Genomic DNA, 13460 nt, shown 5'->3' on the forward strand with positions numbered 1-13460 from the left:
CAATTATCATACACTGACTAACTAGAAACCATAAACACTCCTACTAGGAACCAAACCTGAGTCTTGGACCGACTGAGAGGAAACTGGGAACCAACGGGAGAAGCCGAAGGTTAAGAAGTTTTCTCTCAGTCAAATGGACCAATCAGGCTGTAATAACCCTTCTGTGACCCCTCCCTCCACTCTACTGGAAAATTTGACAGCTTGGCAAGTGACTTGTATTTATGACCGTTGCAGTGTCCCCGGTTCACCTTTTGCGACCTTCTGACGAGCAAAATCAATGGGGAAACTAGATTCACTTAACAGACGTGTTACTAACTTCACCACTGCAGCGGTTTGCTTAACAGCTGTGGCAAGAAAGGTCGTAGAACGGGGCAGAACTCATTTAACAATGGTTTTGCTCAGCAACTTTAATTTCAGGCTCAACGGTGGTCATAGGTCGAGGACTACCTGTATTACAGCTGTGGATCACAGTGGCAAATGCAACAACAAACAAAAGGTAAAGGCTCCCCTTGCGCAGATGTGCTAGTCGTTCCCAACTCTAGGGGGCGGTGCTCATCCCTGTTTCAAAGCCGAAGAGCCAGCACTGTCCGAAGACGTCTCCGTGGTCATGTGGCCAGCATGACTCAACACCAAAGGCACACGGAACACTGTTCCCTTCCCACCAAAGGTGGTCCCTGTTTTTCTATTTGCATTTTCCGAACTGCTAGGTTGGCAGAAGCTGGACAAAGAACGGGAGCTCACTCCGTTACACGCACTAGGGATTCGAACTGCCGAACTGCCAACCTTTCTGATCGACAAGCTCAGCGTCTTAACCACTGAGCCACCTTTAAAAAAACAAACATAGCCTCTAGTAAAAAAAAGAGCAGTGAACCCCTACAATTTTGCAGCTGGCACAGGAGCCTGACTGTGAGTGGCAGAAGCACAAGGGAATTGTGGCTCCCTTCCGAGGAGAATAAGAACCCTGCGTAGATCCATTCCTTCAGCATCCATAACTTCATACGCAAAGCACTTTGTGAAGAGGGGCAGCTGCCTTCAAGGGCAGCAAAGTTTAGCCCCGTGGAGTCAATCCGGTTGGCCTGCAACCCTTTGGGTTCTCCATCGTTATAATCATTCCCATCCTTGGATGGTTGAACTGGCGGACCGCCAAGGGCTGTGCTTCAGACCTTCCGCACACCAAGCAGGGGAACGCTGAGGTCCTGCCACTCCCTTGAAGTGATCTGAAGCAGAACTGCTCTTTCTGGCAGGGAATTAAAACCTCGAGTCCGTTTCCAGGCCACCGGTGTGGCTGAAGACCGGCATGCTACTTGGGGTTCGCAAACATCTTCCGATGCACCGAGAAGACTGTGCCATCCTTAAGCTGGACGCCACTTGTTGAGATTTTAAAAAGTCACGTCGTGGACTGGAAATCTTCAAAAGCTACTCCTGGAACTGGGAGAGAGAGCACAGGCCAGGAGGCAGCAACCCACAGCTCTGGAGCCGCATGTGGCTCTTTCATTCCCTCTGCTGCGGCCCCCTGTCGCCAGTCGGCTCCACAATTGATAGGGCTTTCGGTTAGGACAGGTAGAGGAAAAAGGAGGCCGCACTAGGAGGAGACTCTATGGTGGGGGAAGCTGACTTCCGGTCTGTTCCACAATTGAACAGGGGGGCTTCCGGTTAGGAGCTTTGTGGCTCTTCGAGTGTTTAAGGTTGCCAACCAGGGGTGGATTCCAGATCCCGGTACGCTGCGACGGGGCCAGGCGTCCATCACAGGCACGCGCGCTACACACACATGCGCACCCACCGCCCTGCGAAGCTCCAGCTGCTCGGCGGAGGTAACATAGGTGCCGTATGCTGGCCGTGCGTGCACAAATGATCCAGTTAGCTCAAATAGAGGTAAGGAACGAGGGCAAGTGGGTGGGCGGGCGGGCCCTCCAAAGCACCGGTACAGTACGGTGGCCTCTGCCCCCAGTACCCCCATACCGGGCGTACCGACCGGAACCCACCACTGTTGCCAACCCCTGGTACAGGCAATCCTCAACTTACATCCATTTGTTTAGTGACTGTTCATAGTTACAACAGCACTTTAAGAAGTGACCTGGACCATTTTTCACACTTCCAACTGTTCTAGCATCCCCATGGTCACGTGATCAACATTCAGCTGCTTGGCAACTGACTCATATTTATGACGGTTGCCGTGTCCCGAGCTCATGTGATCTCCTTGCCCAGACTTCTGACAAGCGAAGCCCATCGGGGAGCCAGATTCACTTAACAACCATGTTATTAAATTAACAACTGCAATGATTCACTTGTGCACTTCACAACTGTTCGCCAGAAAGGTTATAATACGAGGGAAAACACACTATATTATTTTCTTGCTTAGCAACGGAAATTTTGGGGCTCAATTGTAGTCGTAACATGAGGACTACCTGCAATTCCTTGATGAGTTTTCAGGGCTGAGGTTGAATTTAAATCTGGTTCCCTCCAGTCCCAACCCAACATTTTAACTATACACGAGAGCAGCGATGGTTAACCTCTTTGTCCTCGCATGCCGAAAGCGTTGTTGCGCGCATGCTCACACCCCTAATGAAATGCACTTGCATGCACCCCATGTGCCCCTCTCCCTGCGCATGCGCACATGACCCCCCAGTCGCCCCAAGCATTCACACGCATCTCCCGCATGGCCAACACCCAGAGACCCCAAAATCAGCTGGCTGGTGGGAAGCACGCGCACATGCGCAATGGAGCTAAGCTGGGGCGACGGCTGGTGTACCCGCAGAGAGGGCTCTGCATGCCACCTGTGAGTGGTTCGCCATCCCGGCACTACAGCATGAACGGCTTATTTTCTTTGGGGGAATTTTTGGAGCTCAACCTGACAACAAGAGAAACTGCTGAGTTCAAGCTTTTTTCCTGGGAAAAAAAGTAGCATTCTGAAAACAAAAGCGTGGAAAATGAAGACCGATCACGCAACTTTTCTTGGTGCCGAATTTGCCTTTTCTCCTCATCCAGAAAGAGATTGGTGGAAATTCCTTTTTATACATTCCCCCCACATAGACACACTCGGGGGGGGGGGGGAATTCCGTGCTCTTCTTAGGCTAACTTAGCAAGGGAGGGGCTGAAAATAGGAATGAGCAACAGCACAGACTCCAAAGCATCACATGTTAGTCCAAGGAAGACATGAAGTTTTTCTGACCAAAAACGCTGCATGTAGGATTATAAACATCCTGACAAGCATATAATCACCAATGTAAACAGCCCCGTAAGCTGTAAACATATCCTAAAGGATAGTGTTGCAATGCAACTTTCAGAATCCCCAAGTAGCATTGCTAATGAGCTGAATAACCTCTTCACTGATCAAAAAAAAAATGAGGCTTAAGCGTCTTGCATGACTCTTGGCTTCCATTCTGCAAAAAGCAGATGTGCGAATAAGACTGAATCATGTATGTTTGTTTACTCTGCATCTACAAAAGATAGAAAATTGGGGTTTTCTTGGCACCGAATTTTGGATTCTTGTGAGAGCAGATTTCATGTGCTCATCGGCTGCAGGGTTTTTTTTATGGTACCCACCATATTTAGAATAGAATAACAGAGTTGGAAGGGATCTTGGAGGTCTTCTAGTTCAACCCCCCTGCTCAAGCAGAAGACCCCCTACCATTTTCAACAAAACGCTGTTCCGTTTCTTCTTAAAGACTTCCAGTGTTGGAGCATTCACAACTTCTGGAGGCAACTTGTACCACTGATTCATTGTTCTCACTGTCAGGAAGTTTCTCCTCAGTTCTAAGTTGCTTCTCTCCTTGATTAGTTTCCACCCATTGCTTCTTGTTCTGCCCTCAGGTGCCTTGGAGAATAGTTTGACTCCCTCTTCTTTGTGGCAGCCCCTGAGATATTGGACGACTGCTATCATGTCTCCCCTAGTCCTTCTTTTCATTAAACCAGACATAGCCAATTCCGCAAACCCAGAGGTGGCATTCAGCCGGTTCTCTCCGGTTTGGGTAAACTGGTAGCGGCAGCTGCGGGAGGCTTCGCCCACCCGCCTCAACGTAATGCGCAAGCACTGTACATGCGCAGAAGGCGGTGTGCTTGCGCAGACGAGGCACATGCGCTCACATTTGCAAACCGGTAGGGAAGGTACGTGAATCCCACCGCTGCTGCAATCTTTCTTCCTATGTTTTATCCTCAAGTCCTCTAATCCTCTTCCTTGCTCTTCTCTGCACTTTTTCCAGAGTCTCCACATCTTTTCTACATCGTGGCGACCAAAACAAAAAATGTGTTCCTAAACATTGGTTATTCAGACCAAAAGCCGTGTTTTAGAGTATCTTTTCCAGAATCTTCCTAGGTATTGAGGTCAGGCTGATAGGTCTGTATTTCCTGGATCTATTTTTCCCCTTTTTTGGAAGATGGGAACTATATCAGCTCTTTTCCAGTCCTCTGGCAGTTCCCCGGTGCTTCATTACAAAGTTTCATCACAAAGGAAGAACCTCAGGGAGTCTGAGATAAAACCCAAGTTTACTTTTTTGCAGAAATGTAAACATTTACAGGTACCATATTTTCCCGAAAATAAGACTGGGTCTTATATTAATTTTTGCTCCAAAAGATGCATTAGGGCTTATTTCTGGTTCGGTCTTATTTTCAGGGAAATACGATAAATGTGTCTGGCTGGCTGACCATCTTAACTGGAGCTTATTTTTGGGGGTAGGGCTTATATTACGAGCAACCTGAAAAATCCAAAAGGTAAAAGAAGGCTTCCAGGTCTGACACCTAGGGCTTATTTTCAGGGAAACATGTTGGTCCTCAACCTACAACAATTATTTGGTGACTGTTCAAAGTTACAACGCTGGAAAAAAGCAACTTGTGACCATGATTCACACTTACAACCGTTGCAGCATCCCCATGGTCACGTGTTCAAAGTTCAGACAATTGACAACCGGTTCACATCTATGACGGTTGCAGTGTCCACGGGCTACTTTACCACCTTTTGTGACTGTCCGACAAGCAAAGTCAATGGGGACGTGGGATTCACTTAACAACCCTGTGACTTACTTAACAAATGGAAAGATTCACTTAACAACCGTGACGAGAAAGATCGTAAAATGAGGCAGTATTGACTTAACCAACTGTCTCACTTTGCGACTGAAGTTTTGGGCCGGATTGTGGTTGTAAGGCAAGCACTACCTGTATTTTCCATCTTTATCCACAACTACAATTACAGAAACTGGAAAAATTATAGGAGGAAAGAGGTGACAAAGACCGTAATTAATTAGAAGGTCGAGGATGGTTTTAATGGTTTGGTTTGGTTTGGTTTGGTTTATTTGGATTTATATGCCGCCCTTCTCCAAAGGTCTCAGGGCGGCGTACAACATTAAAAAACACACATCCCAAAAGTTAAAAAAGATTAAATCCATATCCAAAAAAACAAACCGAATTAAAAAAAAAACAATACATTTAAAATAAGTTAAAATTAAAATTAACAGGCCAGGCCGGCTTGCTGGAAAAGCCAACTTTTTAGGGCGCGTCGGAAGGACCAGAGGTGAGGGATTATGCGAAGCTCCGGGGGCAGCTCATTCCAGAGGGAAGGCGCTCCCACAGAGAAGGCTCTCCCCCTGGGGGTCACCAGCCGACACTGCTTGGCCGACGGCACCCTGAGGAGGCCAACTCTGTGGGATCGTACTGGACGGTGGGAGGCTACTGGTGGCAGTAGGTGGTCTCGCAGGCATCCTGGGCCTAAGCCATGGAGCGCTTTAAAGGTCATAATTAATACCTTGAATCGCACCTGGAAAACAACCGGCAACCAGTGCAGGCTGCCTAAAAGGGGTGTGACATGGGAGCACCTAGGTACCCCCATGACAACCCGTGCAGCCGCATTCTGGACCAGCTGAAGCCTCCGAGTGCTCTTCAAGGGCAGCCCCATGTAGAGAGTGTTACAGTAGTCCAGGCGAGAAAGGACGAGGGCATGAGTGACTGTGCATAGAGCATACCAATCCAGGAAGGGGCGCAACTGACATACCAGGCGAACCTGGTAAAAGGCCCCCCTGGTCACGGCCGTCAGGTGTTCTTCTAAACTAAGCCGCGTATCCAGGAGGACTCCCAGATTGTGGGCCCTCTCTGAGGGGGCTAAAATTTCTCCCCCTATCACCAAAGATGGAACAAGATGCACAAATCGGGATGACGGAAACCACAGCCACTCAGTCTTGGAGGGATTGAGCTTGAGTGACATTTATTCAGTGACATTTATTCAGAAATATGTATGTGATGAAGGAAAGCAGACCTATTTTGGAGACATAAAGAGGAGTCATCTCTGCTCCAAATTCATCTCATACAGAGGTTCACTCTCTACATCAGATAGGAACAAGCTCTGGCCCACACAGGATTTGCCACAATGAGCCAATTAAGGCTCAAGTGAACTCCTTGCTGTCTTTATTATAACAAGCCACCAAGGCCACAGAGTAACCCCCTCTGGATGTAATCATCTTACCCAGAAGATCCGATGCTTTTGCACACAGCAAGGAGAGGTCTCTTCTCAGCAAAGTTATCACTCTTCTCGCGATCTGGAAGGAGCAGAACAGAGACACGCACAAGCGTTAGTTACACCTTTGCTGCCCTGAATGATTAACTAGACAGAGATCAAATGTCATACATAAAGGCGCTATTATTGAATTGAATCGAATTGAAGACTTTATTTGGACAAATGTGGTAAGACATGTAAGAAACTTGTCTCTGGTAAAGAATTACTTGGTATGCTGGCAAAGCAACACAGAGGATAATCGTAGTGATAATACTAATAAACGGGGGTGAAGTAAAGATGATAAAAAGGATAAATAACAATACTACAGCCACTGTGTGGGTTAATACAATAGAACAGAACAGAATAGTTGAAAGGGGCCTCAGAGGTCTTCTAGTCCAATGTCTTCCTCAGGCTGGAAACCCTACACCACTTCAGACAAATGGTTATCCAACATCCTCTTAAAAACCTCCAGAGTTTGAGCCTTCACAACTTCTGGGGGCAAGTGGTTCCACTGATTAATGGTTCTAACTGCCAGGATAGATTGAACTAAACATATACAATGCACAGTTTTGAAGGGCCATTAATGTTTTTGCTTAACAAAGCTATACGAAGGCTTACATTGTAAAGGCTTAAATTGACATATGGAGACCGTGTTTCTAAGTAAAGCTGTTTTGGTTCGAGTCAATGGTGTCCCACCTGGGCAACGTTAACACTTTTTTTAACAATAACAGAGTTGAAAGGGACCTTGGAGCCATCTAGTCCAACCCCCTGCTCACGCAGAAGATCTATACTAGGGATTCAAACCACCGAACTGCCGAACTTTCTGATCGACAAGCTCAGCGTCTTAGCCATTGAGCCACAATCCTGGGAGTTGAAGTCCGCAGGTCTTAAAGTTGCTAAGATACAATACAATACAACAGCAGAGTTGGAAGGGACCTTGGAGGTCCTCTAGTCCAACCCCCTGCCTAGGCAGGAAACCCTATACCGTTTCAGACAAATGGCTATCCAACATCTTCTTAAAGACTTCCAGTGTTGGGACATTCACAACTTCTGGAGGCAACTTCTGTTCCACTGATTAATTGTCCTCACTGTCAGGAAGTTTCTCCTCAGTTCTAAGTTGCTTCTCTCCTTGATTAGTTTCCACTCATTGCTTCTTGTTCTACCCTCAGGTGCCTTGGAGAATAGCTTGACTCCCTCTTCTTTGGGGCAACCCCTGAGATATTGGAACGCTGCTATCATGTCTCCGCTAGTCCTTCTTTCTCTTAAGCTAAACATACCTAGTTCCTGCAACCGTTCTTCATATGTTTTAGTCTCCAGTCCCCTCATCCTCTTTGTTGCTCTTCTCTGCACTCTTTCTAGTCTCTCCACATCTTTTCTACATCGTGGCGACCAGAACTGAATGCAGTATTCCAAGTGTGGCCTTACCAAGACATTATAAAGTGGTATTAACTCTTCACGTGATCTTGATTCTCTCCCTCTGTTGATGCAGCCTAGAACTGTGTTGGCTTTTTTGGCAGCTGCTGCACATGGCCGGCTCCTATTTAAATGGTTGTCCACTAGGACTCCAAGATCCCTCTCACAGTTACTACTACTGAGCCAGGTACCACCTATACTGTACCTGTGCATTTCGTTTTTCTTGCCTAAATGTAGAACCTTACTCTTTTCACCATTGAATTTCATTTTATTAGATAGTGCCCAATGTTCAAGTTTGTCAAGATCCTTCTGTATCTTTAGCCTGTCTTCTGGAGTGTTGGCTATTCCTGCCAGCTTGGTGTCATCTGCAAATTTGATGAGTTCCCCATTTATTCCCTCACCCAAACCCTTGTGTTCCAACAATGCTGAAAAGGGAGCTGTGACATCCCATGAGCGATATATCTTCAACAGTCTTGAATCTGGTTACCCTGAGGATCACTGCCTTCTCTAAACTGAGATGAGGCTCCAAGGCCCTTGTGTGTCTCTCTCCTTCACTAATTAATCTCTCTCTCTTCTCCTAATTAGTGAAGGTCCAATTGGTAATTGAGAGCATCATGGCCACGTTTCTGCTAAGCCCAATTTCACACTCTCCTTGTTCTTAAATTGTTTCTGAAGCCATTTCTGCTCAGGGGTTTGTTTCATAACAATGCAAAGTTGACGTTATAAATCCTTCTGTTACACACAAGCATACACACCCTTGTATACCTGCTGCAGAACGAAGGGGTTGAGACTAGGAACTTATAACCAGCTAATCAGGCAGCTCGCTGAGAACAAATGCATCTTTCAGGTTTGGCTGAAGTTGTAAAGCAGGAGGGTGTTTGGTTTTTCAGTGTGCAGGTAGTCCTCGACTTACAACCGTTCATTTAGTGACTGTTCAAAGTTCCGTCAGCACTGAAAAAAGTGGCATGACCAGTCCTTGCTAGGGTGGCACAGTAGTTAGAATGCAGTATTGCAGGCTAATTCTGCCAAATGCCAGGAGTTCAATCCTGACCGTTGACTCAGCCTTCCGTCCTTCTAAAGTCGGTAAAATGAGGACCCAGATTGTTGGGGGCAATAGGATGACTCTGTAAACCGTTTAGAGAGGGCTGTAACCCTCTGCAGACGCAAAGGAGTCCAGTTTGTAGTTCCTCATGAATGGGGAGGGGGAAGACCATGTAGCTGCCCTACAGATCGCAGTCAATGAGGCCTGGGTGGCCCAGGCCGTTGAGGTGGCCGCGCTTTGTGTGGAATGCACTGTAAGGGAGCTCGGTGTTTGCAGACCCCATGCTTGTTAGGCGGTAACAATACAGGTTCATAACCACCTGCCTATGGTGGTGGATGTCCCCTTGTTCCCCAGGGATCCCGGCTGGAAAGAGACAAACAGGGCTTCGGACTTCCTGCTCGGCCGGGTTCTTCTGAGGTAAATCCTCAGAGCCCTCCTTACGTCTAGGGTGCGCCACTTCCTCTCTAACGGGTGAGAGGGGTCCGGGCAGATATTGGGTAATATCAATTCCTGCGAGCGATGGAAGCAGGAGCACACCTTAGGGATGAAGGAGGGGTCCAACCTTAGTACCACCCTCTCCTGGTGGAACACGCAGAGATCCTCCCTGGCCGACAGAGCCTGCAGTTCGGATATCCGCCTGGCTGAGGTGAGGGCCACCAGAAAGGCCACTTTAAAAGTCAAAAACTTAAGAGACACAGTTCGCAAGGGTTCGAAAGGAGGGCCTGTCAGAGCGTCCAACACCTTATGCAAGTCCCAGGAGGGGTACCTGTGTACCGTGGGTGGCTTAAGATTGGATGCCCCCTTGAGGAATCGCCTGACCATGGGGTGGTGAGTCAAGGTCTGAGACCTACCGCACAGAAGTACTGATGAGATGGCCGAGATCTGTCTCCTAATGGTGTTGGGAGCTAACCAGGCCTGCCTGAAGGAAGTCCAGAACCTGAGGGATCGTGGCTCGAACCAGATCGTGGCCCCTGGAGCTGCACCATGTTGAAAAGGCACGCCATGTAGCGCCGTAAATGCGCTCCGTGGAAGGTCTGTGAGCCGCCTGAATAGTCTGTATCACCCTGGGGGAGAAAGTATCCCTGCCTAATCCCTTCCAGGATGGAATGCAGTGAATGCATCTTAAACTTCCGATAGCGGATGAAACGGTTCAGCGTTTCAAGTCAAGAATCACTCTCCAGCCACCAGAGGCCTTAGGAATTACAAAGAGAATGGAGTAATACTCCTGGCCTTGCTGCTCTAGAGGCACTGGCTGGAGGCCCTGATGTCCAACAGGTGTTGGATGGCCTCCTGCATCAGCAACCTCTGAGTCGGGTTGCTTGAGACAGGGCAGCTCCGAAAGGAACTCGGGGGGTTGGAGAGGAACTCGAGTGAGAGACCATACCGAATGGTGTTCTGGGCCCACTTGTCGGAGGAGGTTAAGTCGCAGCGGTCGGCAAAGAACGCCAAGCGCCCCCCAATGGGAGGTGAGCTAGGTCTAGTTCTTGCAAAAGGAGCACCCTCCTCCTCCTCCGCCCCCTCGAAAGGGCCTCTTCTGCTGCCTGCCCCTCTGCTGTCTATCTGGATATTTCTGCCTGGATGAAAAACCTCCCTGATACTGCCTGGGGCCCGAGTACCCAAACTCCGACCCTCTGAAGTAATCCTGACCCCAGAAGAAGGAACTGAAATCCTGCCCCCAGGAGTTGGGGCGTCCAGGGTATGGCGCCACCCTGAAGTTGGATTTCTTGTGAACGGTGGGGAGCACCTTCCGCTTGTCCTTGTTCTCTACCAGGAATGGGTCGAGGGCTGCTCCAAAGAGGGATTCTCCCATGAAGGGGGCCGATGCCAGGCGCCATTTGTGGCATACTTCCGCTTGCCACTGCTTCAGCCAAAGCAGCCTGCGAGATGCCACAGATGAGGCGATCGCCCTGGAAGCAAACCTGGCTGCAGCTAAGGTGGCATCTGAGGAGAATTGGGTGGCGGCCACCAGCTTGTTGATGTCTTGGTGGGCCCTGCCATCTGAAATGGGAATTCGCAGGTCTTGCAGCAACAGCAGAGAAGACCGGTTGAAGGAGGAGGCGGTGGTGGCTGCTCTCACTACCCAGGCCGCTGTTTGATGCGTCCTCTGTAAGGTGAGGTCAGCTTTTTTGTCTTCCACCTTCAGGGCATCCTCTGGGTTCTCCTGGCATGTTAGTAGGCGTATGCAGGGCCATGACAGGTGGGTTGCAAAAGCACCTGGGCCATGTCCCTGTCCACACTGAGGAAGGTCTTGTCCGTGGAAGTGGGCATGGGGCCTGCCATGGGAGAGGCCCATTGCCGCTTGATCATGTCTAGGAAAGACTTGGGTGTGGGCACCGTGTCTGCTTTGATGGCCTGCTCCTCAAAAATGTTTTCCGCTGAAAACTCCTGGGGTTGTACCGGGGCTTCTGTTGGCCTGTTGCCAAGCTTGGCAGATGTCTTGGTCTTGAACAGAAGGGATTTGTACAAAGAGGGCTGGAACAATCCGGAGAAGGTAGGTTTGGGAGGAGGCATGCCTTCGTCCTCAGAGAGTCTATCCTCTCTGATTTCGCCCTCTTCGGAATCCGAATCGCTGTCCCCCTGGGAGGAGGCAGGTGATTCTGGAAAATCTTCCTCCTGAGTCTCTAGCCCTTCCGAGACCCTAGGCATAGGGGCTGCCTGGGTCTGCATCTGTGGCTGCTGAAAGGTTGCTGCCATGCACTGCTGGAAGGCCCGCATCATCATATCCTGGAAGTTGGGCATCCCTGATGTGGGTGGTATTCCCGCCCCTGTGCCAGCAGGTATGGACGGGAAGGGCTGTGGCGAGGGTCTCGCTGTTGTGGGGCGTGGGGGTGATTGCCATCCTTGTGCAGCCCCTCAGATGCCCGAAGTATCAAAGGGAATCCTCATCTGGGGGAGGGGGTCCCCATCTGCAGTCCCCATCTGCAGGAGAAAGAATCCCTGGAAATCCTTCCCCAGGTTCCTGGCCAGGGGTAGCCCTCTTGCTGCTGGCCTTGTGGCAAATGTGCTCCAAGGCTCAATGCCTCCGCCTTTCGTATTTGGAGCCAGGCTTTGGGGGGCTTGGAGCTGCAGCCTGCCTCTTTGGCCCCCTTGGAGGAGACGTGCTTTCTCTTTGCCTTTGCCTTGCCTCCTCCTCCTCCTCCCTTAGCAGCCTCTGTACCAGTCTCAGACCTGGTTAGCTGCTCCTCTGCTCCTCCGGTGGGGCTGCTGGCTGCTGGGCTGGAGGCTTGAGTCTTGCCGGTATCCTCTGTGATGCTGGGTGCCGCCATCTTGGATCACGTGGTTCCAAAATGGCCGCCGGCTCCAAATTCAAAAAGTTCCTCTCCCTGGGAACACGTGGAAGCGGCTTGTGCCTTTGGGGCTGCCGCGCGGCTTCTGCTGCCGCTGGAGAGCGCCCTCTCTCGCTTCCTCTGCTCTCTTCCGAGCTTTGCGAGCTCCTGCGGGCCACTATCTCTCTCCGGCACTCGCAGGCTGGCGCAGGCGCTCCGCTGCGTTTAAAAACGCCGCGGTTCACCTCTCGACCCCCGGGGGGGCGGAACACTCTGGCGCAAGCTGAGCCTCTCCGACGTGACTGCCTTCCCGGGGCTTCCAGGGGAGCGTCCCTTCGCCCGCAGTCTCAATTAGTGCCCTAGGTCTCTCTTTATGGCCTGGGCTGCGCGTTGCCCTGAAGGGCTTGCTGCGCGTACTCTCTCCCCCTCTTCCTGGCCAGGGAATCAGCCAAGAGCCAGTTACTCACTCAGTCAGGGAGGCAGCGAATGCAATCCAGTTAACAGTGAGCTCAATCCTTTCTTTAAAATTTTCCAGGAGTTTGGGATGATCACAGCTGATCGTTGAGGGGCTGAGTCGATAACTGGGTGGTACCTGGTGACCAGGGCGTGGCCCAAAGAGCTTATTTGACCCAGCCCAATCAATGAGAGGACAAGGTCAACCCATCCTGGATACTCCTCCCCTTACTATGGAGAGTGGGGCAAAACAAATTTCTCACTCAGCAACAGAAATCCCGGGTTCAATTGTGGTGGCAAGTCGATAGACTCCCTGTATTTCTGTTACGCTAACAGAAAATCCAAAAACAAATAATAGCAATAATAAAACGATATTTAAAGAGAATTAAGAGTCTTCCTAACAATTGACCATGAGAATTCAGGCCATTCGATCAACAGAAAATGTGCCTGAAAATGCTCTTCACAGAGCTTAAGTTCGCAGTTTAACCATGGTCTTCTAAAAATGAAATAATCTGAAATAATCTCAACAGAAAAACCATTAACACAGCACGGCAGATTTTTCACTCAACAGTATTCCTGAAGATTAAAGAGCCCGGGTAGAATCCGTGCACTTAAAACGTTTACCAATCATCTACAGAATTCGTCCTCCCCAATTATGTCTCGGTTTATTCAACATTTAATGACTCACAGAGACAGTTTTACAATCAACAATCCATTCTATGAGCACATTTACATTATATGAACCCTTTGTTGATAAACATTGGAAGCTCTTTTAAGAAACTCGGGCAAACAAAACTGTCACTCCCAA

At 49.4% G+C, this 13460-nt stretch overlaps 1 protein-coding gene across 1 annotated transcript in view; it reads right to left on the bottom strand.

The window, feature by feature from the left end:
• The window catches only part of BCAS3 (BCAS3 microtubule associated cell migration factor), a 630880-nt gene that overhangs the window by 564417 nt on the left and 53003 nt on the right, over positions 1-13460 (bottom strand). Inside the window, exon 7 of the mRNA XM_081943945.1 lies at positions 6449-6521. Coding sequence (XP_081800071.1) covers positions 6449-6521 — 73 coding nt within the window. The remainder of the gene's footprint in view (positions 1-6448; positions 6522-13460) is intronic.

The sequence above is a fragment of the Natrix helvetica genome, assembly GCF_964273705.1.
Source record: "Natrix helvetica genome assembly, chromosome: 2".
Lineage (NCBI taxonomy): Eukaryota > Metazoa > Chordata > Lepidosauria > Squamata > Natricidae > Natrix > Natrix helvetica.